Genomic DNA, 11,264 nt, shown 5'->3' with positions numbered 1-11,264 from the left:
GAGGGGCCGTGGATCTGATCAGCTCGTCAAACACAAGGAGGAGATGGGTGGGAATGCTCTGATGAGCTCAGCTCTGCCTCAGGATCTCCTGCCCCAGCAGGAGGAATGTGGCTGTGGCAGTGACTGTGAGGTCACTTCTGTCTCTGCAGATGATAGGGCAGCAGCAGGAACATGTCACGGAAAGGGACTGTGAGGTCACTTCTGTCTGAAGTAGCTGACAGGTCACCCTCGACTTCTCCCTGGGATCTGCACTTTTTGGCTGACATCTGCCAGTGGCCCTGCTAGGCCAGCAGAAGGCACCTGGTTGGCATGCTGACTGTGGGGTCCCCTCTGCCTCCATACCCAGGAGGACCCAGGCAGAAAGAAGGCCCGCATATGGGTTGTGCTGTCCCTTCTGCTTGAGTCCGTGACTGGACAGCAGGAGGCACATGGCTTGGTTGTGTCCAGCCAAGAAGCTGCAAGGCCAGCAGCAGGCCCATGGCTTGGAAGATGCTGGTGAGGTGACTTCTGTCTGGTTGGCTGACAGGCCGCAAGGAGCCTGATGGGTTGGGATGCCTACTTCAGGAGTGGTTTCCACACTTTTTGAGCTTTCTTTGGAAGTAGGAAATAGCAGGAGAGAAAAAATTGCCACAAAGTGCACCTTGGAAGGGTGGCACTGGCCATGAGGAGGAAGAAATATCTAGGGGAATAACTGGTCTTGCTGCTAGAGACTGAGGCAAAGAAGGCATTAAGTGCCTCAGCCTTTACCTCATCTCTTGTCACCAGGTTTCCCCCCACATCCAATAAAATATGATGATTCTCCTTAATCCTCCTTTATTAAAGTATTTATATAAACAGTTTTTATTGTCTTTGACAGTAATAGACAGATTGAGCTCCAGCTGGGCTTTGGCCCTTCTAACTTTGACGTGCACAGCCCCATAAAGTTCAGGACACAGCTCCAGACAAACTGACAGCATGCATGAGAAGGAAGCACAGAAAATGCGGAACCTGGCAGCCTCCCATCCCCTACCCTTCTGTGACTCTGGGCTGCAGTTCCATTCAACTCATTACTCCTGTATTATCCAAACTTTCCTGCAACTCCTGATGCTGCCATCTTGTCAGAGAGAGCACAATCACGTGAAGGTTGAACTGTCTGCCTGCAGACATGAACAGCTGACAGAATGGAGTGTCATTGTGGGGGAACCTTGAGAAACTGCAGGATTTTGCCTACAGAATCCTCTCGACATTTACAAGGAGAAGAGCTTAATCCTGCACCAGAGGAAGAGGAACCCCACACATGAGGGCAGACTGGGACCCTGCTGAGTGAGCAGTGCCCAAGAGGAGGAGGGCCTGGAACACCACGACGGATGCCATACGAGCAGTGGTGCCACTCACCAGGAACCAGGCCAGCTTCCTACGGAGCTGACTTAAGAGGAGCATTGCACCAAGAAAATCTGAGTTATCAGACTCAGCTGAGATCCAGTAAGACACCACACGGACAAGGGTCTAAAGCCAGCAGGGAAAGATGTGCAAGTGTGGGAGTCCTTTGAACAGCCAGGTGTAGACAGGATAGAGGGCTGTGGCAAGGCTGAAAGTCCCAACAGGACTCAGGTCTTTGTGTCCATGGCTATGGCTGTTGTCTCTGCCACTGAGGCCTATGAGGAGACAGCTTGTCATTAAAGTACCAGGGAATCATTGCCTCCTCGACCCCACCCATGAACCAGGCAGGGGTCATACCATTCTCCTGCACTTGTCCATGCACATCCCCATCTCCTACTGCCCCAGGAAGAGCCCTGAGCAGTGTGTGACAGAAACAGATCTCCCTTCCTGGGTGCCAGGGGACAAGGTCTGTTCCTTTTCTTTGGTGAAACACATCCAGGTTGTCTACACATCAGTGTCACCTTTACACTGCCTTTGTCTCCTTGTTCTCACTGCCTCCAATGTTCTGCTCTAACGAGCTCCAAGGGAGGCTGTGTCAGTGCTGGCCCTCAGGGAGACACTGCAGGAAACTTGCCTCTGACTTGGACTTCTTGAGAGATTTCTTCAATTGTCTCTCAGTGCCTGAGGTTCGTGGGCTCATCACCAAAACTCCCAGAGGGGTGATTCCAATGCCTTGGGCTGGGCCTCTGGTGCTGAGCTGGGCAAGGCTCCTGGGACAGAGAGAGCTCCTGGCAAGAGGGCCCTGGTGCAGAGAGACAGCTCTGCCCAGGAGCAGCTCCTCTGCACAGCGCAGCAGGGCTGGGGGCTCTGACTGCAGGCACCCAGGCAGAAAGTGATTCCAGGCAGCCTGGAGGGTGCGGGCAGAGGAGAGCTCAGTGCAGGAGAAACCTTCACAGCTCTGCACATGGTAAGTGTCCGGCTGCAGGACAGTGCAGGAGAGGTTCCTGGAAGGGGCTCCTGGATCTGGGACGTCTCTGCCTGGCCAGGAGCTGCCAGGATGTCTCTTGTGGCTCGTGCTGTGTGGAGGAGAAGGTGCTGCAGAGCAGCCTTGGGCAGAGGAAGGGGAGGGCAGGGGCTGCCTGCAAAGAGAAGGCACTTTCTGCAGTCTCTGCCTGCATTTTCCTGCTCTAATTCTTGCGCAGGCTCTGTGTTAACAGAGTTGTAGGGATTGCACAGGTGAAGGAACTTCCTATTGCATTGAACTGAGACATAAACAGGTTAGTGATGAACCTGAGAATATCCCTTCCCTTCTCTCTGCTTACACACTGCACCAGGGCTTTTCTGAGCTGTTCTTTAGGACCTGCAGACAGGGACATGTCCCTGGGAGGTGTCTGCAGGGCAGAGCTGGGCACACAGCGGATGGGATGGTGTCAGTGAGCATGGACGGGAGGAGACGTGGGGACAGAGAAAGAGCTGCTGGCAGGGACAGCTGCAGGCAGCAGGGACATGGGCAGGTAGTGAGAGGGAGCTGCTCCCTCCCTGCCATCCCCTGAAGTGCAGGCGCCTTCCTTGCAGCAGCCCCTGGTCTCCTCTCCTCCCCAGCACAGCTTCTGTCATGGCATGTATAATCTGTGGAGCTGAGAATACGGGGTGTCTGAACCCTAAATCTCTGTGTAAGTAGGCACATTTGCTGCAGGCCCCCTCCACCTTCCTCCACGGAAGAAGGCATAGAATCACAGAATCATAGAATATCCCGAGTTGGAAGGGACCCACAAGGATCATCGAGTCCAGCTCCTGGCTCCACAGAGGTCTTACCCCAAAATTCCTACCATATGACAAGGAGCATATTCCAAACACTTCTTAGACTCCAGAGCTCTTTTCCCTCTGCTGCCTGTGCTGGCCAGGTGGCACAGGGGTGTGAGGACAGGTTCTACCTCATCGACACCGCAGCCTCGGCACCGGGTTGGGTCCGCCCTGCCTGCCCATGCCTGCTTCTCTCCCTTGCCCAGCGTGGCAGCTGCTGGTGCCTGATTCTGACAGGGAATGCTGTGCAGGGAGGGTGAAGCAGGAGGAGATGCTTCCTGTTCTCTCCGGCCAGACACAGGCGGTCTGTGAGCTGATTTCCTCTCTCAGGGTGGGGAATAGAGAAGACTCACATGGAGTCACACAGCCAAACACCCCTCACTCAACAGAGGGATCCCCTTCCCTGGAACCCTCCTCCAAGTACATGGCTCTGTTGGCACCTCTGTGTACCACTGCTCTGGAGCAGAGGTGGCCCATCGGGAGCTGCTGGGCAGAGGCATTTGCTGTGTACAGGACACTCAGCCAGCACAGAGCAGGGCTCCAGCCAGGGAAAGACAAAATGGTCTTCTAGAAAGAAAGGCAATGTGAAGGCTGCATTGAAGAATCAAATGGCTACAGCTCAGAGCAATTTTCCCTAACACTCTATATTTTTTCTTCTTTGGCAGTGTCCCTGATGAAGGGCAGCAAATGCCCAACAGCAGCTCTGTGAGCGAGTTCCTCCTGCTGGCATTCGCAGACACGTGGGAGCTGCAGCTCCTGCACTTCGCACTCTTCCTGGCCATCTACCTGGCTGCCCTCCTGGGCAACGGCCTCATCCTCACCGCCGTAGCCTGCGACCACCGCCTCCACACCCCCATGTACTTCTTCCTCCTCAACCTCGCCCTCCTCGACCTGGGCTGCATCTCCACCACTCTCCCCAAAGCCATGACCAATTCCTTCTGGGACACCAGGGCCATCTCCTATGCAGGATGTGCTGCACAGGTGTTTGCATTTGTCTTCTTGATGTCAGCAGAGTTTTTTCTTCTCACTGTCATGTCCTATGACCGCTACGTTGCCATCTGCAAGCCCCTGCACTACGGGACCCTCCTGGGCAGCAGAGCTTGTGCCCAGATGGCAGCAGCTGCCTGGGGCAGTGGCTTTCTCCATGGTGTCCTGCACACGGCCAGTACATTTTCCCTGCCCCTCTGCCAAGGCAATGCCGTGGAGCAGTTCTTCTGTGAAGTTCCACAGATCCTCAAGCTCTCCTGCTCAGATGCCTACCTCAGGGAAGTTGGGTTTATTGCATTTAGCTTTTGTTTAGGTGCTGGTTGCTTTGTTTTCATTGTGGTGTCCTATATGCAGATCTTTAGGGCAGTGCTGAGGATGCCCTCTGAGCAGGGCCTGCACAAAGCCTTTTCCACGTGCCTCCCTCACCTGGCTGTGGTCTCCCTGTTTATCACCACTATCATGTTTGCTGGCGTGAAGCCCCCCTCCATCTCCTCCCTATACCTGGACTTTGTGGTGGCAGTTCTGTACTCTGTGGTGCCTCCAGCACTGAACCCACTCATCTACAGCATGAGGAACCAGGAGCTCAAGCATGCACTGAAGAAGCTGTTTCCGTTGTCTTCCAGAAACAATTAGCTGCTGCTCTGCTGCTGCAATGGGAAAAACTCACCAAAAAAACATGGTGTGAGACACAGCCTTTCAGTGCCAGGTACCAGGTCCACAAATGCTGGCCCCAAACTGTGAGAAGCAAAGTAATAATGTTACGTACAGAAGGAGAGAAGATGGATCCTGAGGATACAGGGCTGCAGGCACCTGTGAGCAGTACTGACACTGACCTGTGGTCTCAATGTTCTTAGGGTAGGGAATAGGAGAAAGAGGCCAGTGCCTGTCCTGTGCCACCTCCCCTCCAGCCCTGCCCTCCTACAGGTGGAGTATTTCTCCCTTACTCGGGCACCAGCAGCGCTTTGCCTCCTCCTCCTCCACAGGGAGATAAGCCACAGGCCTGGCTGTGTGTGAGGGAGCAGCAGACCTGAGCAGATAAAAAGCCAGTTTCATGGCACCGGGGCATCTGAAGGGTCCAGCCCCTGCGGTTGGGTCTGTTCTCCGCAGCAAAGAGCTGTCACCAAGCCCCAGGTCTGTGGTTGCTCCTGCAGCTCTGAGGACCACTCCAAGGGCATCACAGTAACGATGGTCAGGACCTATGAGGGTCAGCCTGCCCATGGATCGCAACAGGAGGTTGGTAGGATTCCATAGTACACAAGGACACAGACACCTCGTTGCTCCGTTTTCATGAATGTCTTTATTACATATTGCTACAAAACCCTACCTGTAAAGCAACTACATAGTGCAAGAAACTACTAAGTTACCACTAGGAAAGCAAATATGGGCTTGTGATGCTTTCCCTAAATCTGCACCAATAAATACTATTTGAGCTGCTACTGGTACGACACTCATGAATCCACTTGGTGGATGGCACAAGGCAGGGCACCTTCCCCTTCTTTCTTTGGGGCCAGTCATGATAGCTCTTGAGTATTGTGAACATCGTTGGGTAACCCTAATGACATGCCTCCAGACTCTGTTTCTGGCTTTTTCCAAGGGTAAACAACTAAATAAAAGGATACCAGAGGGCTGTTGGCATAACTGCCTTGAATACAGAGAACGTCAAATAGTTGTCTACCTTGCCTGGTCTCGCACAGGACCCTTCTGTTGTGGGGTTGCTGAGAGCCGAAGAAGAGCAGGTGCCGATGGCTGCCCCAACGGTGCACCGGCAGCAATAGCGCAATGACCTACAAGTCCTCCAAGCTCAAGAGCTGTGTATTCCTGTGAGCAAAAAGTCAGACAAAGGGGGCAGGAGACCTGCTTGGATGATCAAGGAGATCCTGGAGTGACTTAAATGAAAGAAGAAAGCATACATAATGTGGAAAAGGGGACAAGCCACTTGGGAAGAATATAGGGACAATGTCTGAGGATGCAGGGAAGTGACAGGGAAGTCCAAGGCCCATTTGAAGTTAAATCTTGCAAGAGGTGTCAAGGACAACAAAAAGGGCTTTTTCAAATATATCAAGAGCTGAAGGAAGACGAAGGAAAATATGGGCCCACTGGTTAACGAGGAGGGTGCCCTGGTGACAAAGGATACAGAGAAGGCAGAATTACTGAATGCCTTCTTTGCTTCAGCCTTCACTGCTAAGACCAGCCCTCTGGAATCTCTGAGCTTCGGGACAAGGGAGGAGATCTGGAGAAACGAGGACTTTCCCTTGGTTGAAGAGGATCAGGTCAGAGATCTCTTAGGCAAACTTGACACCCACAAATCCATGGACCTCGATGGGATACATCCATGAGTGCTGAGGGAGCTGGCAGATGTTACTGCTGGCCCACTCTCCGTCATCTTTGAAAGGGCATGGAGAACAGGAGAGGTGCCTGAAGACTGGAAGAAAGCTCATGTCATGCCAGTCTTCAACAAGCGCAAGAAGGCCCCAGGCAACTACAGGCCGGTCAGCCTCACCTCCATCCCTGGAAAGGCGATGGAACAGCTCATCCTGCAGGTCATCTCCAGCATGTGGAGGAGAAGGTGATCAGGAGTAGTCAGCATGGGTTCACCAAGGGAAACCATGCTTCACCAACTTGATAGCCTTCTGTGATGGAATGACTAGCTGAGTGGGTGAGGGAGAGCAGTGGATGTTGTGTACTTGGACTTCAGCAAGGCTTTCAGCACTGTCTCCCATAACATCCTCACAGGCCAGCTCAGGAAGTGTGGGATGGATGAGTGGACAGAGAGGCGGATTGTGAGCTGGTTGGATGGCAGAGGTCAGAGGATTGTGTTTAGTGGAACAGAGTCTAGTTGGAGGCCTGGAGCCAGCAGTGTCCCCCAGAGATCTACACTGGGTCCAGTCCTGTTCAACTTATTTGTCAATGACCTGGATGATGGAATAGAGTGCACCCTCAGCAAATGTAAAGATGTGCTGTGTTTCAGGTCAAAGTGCTCCGTTTTGAGTCAGAGCTCACCTTTTTTTTCTTTTCTTTTTTTTTTTTTTAACCCAAAGACCTCATGTACAGGTGCTGATAAGGTCTTGGTAGATAACCAAATAAAGGAACCAGCAGGTAGTCATTTTCTGTTTCATTTTCTGTGACTCTTGTTTCTCATAATTTCTCTTCAGGTACAGCAGTGCTTGTGGGATGAAGAGCCCAGCTGCAATGCGGAGGAAAAGCCCTGGTGGCCCTTGGGGCTGCCCCATTTTGCCCTGGCAGGCACTCCCTCTCTGTGAGTCGAGGTATTGCTGGCATTTGTAATCCCTGCTCAACTTTGTCCTTGGGGTTACATCGTGAACGAATTCGTCCTCAAAAGAAGGCTCTGCCCCATGAGCACCCGGTGTCCAGCTGGTTTGGAGATACTGCCAAAGAGTTCTCAGAAACACTGACAAGCATTGCAGAGTGATAGGTTCACTGAGACTGGAGGGGACGTCCAAAGCCCATCTAGCCCAACCCACTAGCCAAGCATGGACACCTAAACCAGGCAGCCCAGGCCCATTTCCAGCTGTTCTTTGGGTATCTCCAGTGATGGGGACTCCAGTACTTTTTAGGAAACATGATCCAGTGCTTGGTATTGCTCACAGTAAAAGTGTTTTCCTGTGTGTAATGTCATGTATTCTCATGTCTTGTCCTGTCATGGAGACTGCTGAGATTGTCAGAGGAAAATACCTGATAGCGAATCCATGTCTCATAGCCACGTCATAGCAGCAGACAGAGACGGGACTGAGGGACTCAATGTTTTCTCTGTATTAGTCTGCACCAAAAAGTTCTCCTAGGCCTATGTATTCAGTAAAAGAGTTCAAGGATGAGAAGAGAATGTACTGAGAGGAAGGCCATGAAAAGCCACCAGGACAAGGGCCAGTTTCTGTCCCTGCAGGGGACTGACCCTGGGCAAGGCCCAGCTTGGGAAGCAGCCCTGTCAGGCGTTCTTGGTGGGCAGTGAGCTGGGCAGGAGGCAGCCGTGTGCCCTGGCAGCACAGGAGGGAAGGCTGAGGGGCACCTCACTGCAGCCTGCCAGGAGCTGCAGGGATGTCAGGAAGAGCCCAGGGCCAGGCTCTGCCCCGCAGCCACGAGCCCTGCCTGCCCTTCTCCTGCCATGCTGCATGCGGTAGCTGCAGCAGAGGGGACCCCCAACCAGCCCCTGCATGGGGCTCTGCCACCCGCCTCACCCCAGCCCTCTCCAGTGCCCTCCTTGCTGCTCTCTGATGCATGCCAGGACCTCCCAGTGCATGCCGGCCAGCACATCTGCTGAGGGCCAGTGCAGCTGCTGCAGGGGCAGGGAGCTCAGCATGGCCCTGCCCTGGGCCTCCCTCTCCCCTTGCCCTCGGCCCAGGCTTGTCTCTGCTTGCAGGAGCGCTCTTGGCATGCGCTTCCTGGCCTCCCCTTGCCTGCGCACAGCTGCTGCCCACTCAGGCTGCTGGCACAAACGTGTCCTCACAAGCAGCACCACCCCTTCGGCTGCTTCTCTTGGCCTCCCCAACCCCACTGCATAGACTCCTTGTCTCTGCTGGGCCACCTCTTAAACACCCAAATACATCCCTTGGCTGTCAGCTCCCTCTCCCCTGCCCTGTGGGGTGACAGACCCAGAGTGGGACATGCTACCTGTATTTGATATAGTTCTTGTGTATTTGCACTGGTGATGGCACAAAAAGACAGCTCCTTCAGCAATCATGTACATCCTTCTTCATGTTAGGACACAACTCAATGTCCTTCACTCTGCTTTATCTCATGGATGAACTAGATCAGTTCTCCTTGATTATTCTGAGGCACAATGCAATGCTTTTTGCCTTCAGTCCCTACAGCACAATATGTGTGACTTTCTCTTACTCTGCGCATTGACCTGACGGGTCATTTCACATTTTTCACTTTCAAAACCTTAGTTTTTTTTTCCAAAGTGGGGCAAGCTGATGGGTTCTGGCTCAGCCATTTGAAGCATGCTATACTTGAGTTTTTCAGCCTGAGTTTGCTAAAGATGACCCAGGAAGGTAAATGAATGTTCAAGTATCTAGTTTGAATAAGGGAGAGTATCATGAGTTTCCAATGGCCATTCCAAATCTAGGTCAATCCCAGGAACCCACTGAAGAAGAGGTTTGTCTTTGAAGGGGTTTCCTGTGCTGGGCTGGGCTGGAGTTAGAGGGACAAAGACCACTGCTGGCAGTGGAGGTGTTATGGGAACTCCACCTGGCTCCACCTGATTTTCCCAAAGGGCTCCGGTCTCCTGCAAGTCTTTTCTGACATCTGCCGGTCCAGGGAGGTGCCACAAACACAAGGGGGCCACAGGAGGTTTTCCCTGGTTGCTTATGGTCAGACAGCAAAGCTCTGCCTGAATACCCAGTAATTTTTTTAGTACTTAACTAATAAAGCAACTACTCACCAGCTCAAATGATTCAATCCCTTCTGCTAAATGTCTCACGTGAAGTGTAGTTTCTATCATGAAGAAATGCTAATTTCCATGATCTATATTCATCGCAGGAGAAGAAATACTGATGATCTCCTTTACTTGCACTGTCATCGCTTTGTCTATCATGGTGTGCTCCCTCATCTTCCAGGCTCAAAACCCACCTTGATTACACAGACAGTGCTGAATGTCCCCTTTCCAGCTGCCTGTCTGGACCTATGCACTTCCCATCGTTCTCCTGGTTTGCCCTCCCCTTACTCTTTGATCATTCAGACCGCTCTCACCAACCTAGTTGCTGCTTTGAGTTTCAGTGAGTTCAAGGTCGCCCATCTATCAGCAGTCTGTCTAATGGTTTCCGTAGCAAGAAACTCATCGTTTATCATTGAATTAGTATGATATGGATTAATATTAACACTACTATTTAAAATTTCCTATTAATCAGTGTAAAATACATCATGTACAGTCATCTTTCTGGGAATGTAAACATCACTGGAGGCAACAAAATGAGGAACTTGAGCTTTGTTTGTTTTGAAAATTGCAGCATGATTTCCTGTTGTTTGTTTTTAAATAGGAAAAACCCTGCTTTTCCTATCTAAGCAGGGCTTCAAAGGAGAAACCCTAGACCAATATCTATAGGAGAATGATGCTCTAAACAGAAATGCAACAAAATTCAGCCTTTGAAATGAGGAAAGATTTCTAATAGATGCTCTTTGAAATCTTCCTCCTTAACTACACCATGAAAGCTCTCCAATTAGCTCTACAAGTCTTGAAGAAAACTTTGGGAGAGATATGGCTCCTTAGGAGTTTCTGCATTTTAGTGAGTTCCATGGTGTATTTTGGTGCTGAGTCTATGAAGCACAGGTACTGAGAGGAGAATGATGCAATTGCTTAAGAAAGTAAAGTCAGAAGGAAGAGTTGAATTGACTTGGAGTATTAATGGGCCCCACTGAGGGCTGTTACTAACAAAGCCTCCCCAGGGACTTGTTAGGGCAGATAATTGGAGGCCATGATTACAGGTAGGCAAAGGCACTGTGCTGAGAAAAGTCCAGGTTTTAGTGAAGCAGAAGGGCCAAGGCCTGACCCCAGCCACTAGGAGGGGAGATCCTGAACCCCCACGTCTCGCTCAGGGCTCTTCCTAGGGTCTGTGGGATGTGGTGGGCAGTGCGATCCCACGAGAAGAACAGTGGTATGACACCTCTCCACCTCTGAATAGGGTTGCAAGGAATGTAAAATTTCTGCTCCAGATTCTAGTGGGTAGTCCTCCAAACACAGTAATGAATACTATGAGCAGGACTAGAGGGACCCTGCCTGAAGCCAAGGGGAGTAAAGAGACAATCAGGTTTATTGGACTGTGTGGATTCGATGGCCTGGCACATCAGACCCAAAAAAGTACAAGGCACTAGTGGACACTGGAGCACAGTGTACTGTGATGTCATCAAGCTATAAAGGGGCAGAACCCATCTGTATTTCTGGACTGACATGGGGATCTCAACTGTTAACTGGAGACGGAGGAAATTAAACAGTTGTGTGCATTCCCGATCTCTCACAGTACCCTTCTATTGTGGGGTTGCTGAGGGTGGAAGAAAGGAAGGTGCCCATCAGTACCACAGGAGCGCGCCAGCAGAAATATTGCACTGCGACTCCCTGATTCCCATCTATGAGCTGGTTCATCGACTGGAGAGCCAAGGATCGA

At 51.6% G+C, this 11,264-nt stretch overlaps 1 protein-coding gene across 1 annotated transcript; it reads left to right on the top strand.

The window, feature by feature from the left end:
* Nucleotides 1-3,849: 3,849 nt before the first annotated feature.
* Nucleotides 3,850-4,782, top strand: LOC310891014 (olfactory receptor 14C36-like; the record flags this gene model as incomplete). Its single annotated transcript, XM_083853320.1, has 1 exon — nt 3,850-4,782. One exon carries the CDS (start codon nt 3,850-3,852, stop codon nt 4,780-4,782), a length of 933 nt encoding a protein of 310 aa, XP_083709446.1.
* Between the last annotated feature and the right edge of the window lie 6,482 nt (nt 4,783-11,264).

This window comes from Anser anser, assembly GCF_964211835.1.
Source record: "Anser anser genome assembly, contig: HAP1_SCAFFOLD_95, whole genome shotgun sequence".
NCBI lineage: Eukaryota > Metazoa > Chordata > Aves > Anseriformes > Anatidae > Anser > Anser anser.
The sequence above is the reverse complement of the archived record's forward strand: the minus strand, read 5'-3'. Positions and strand labels throughout refer to the sequence as shown.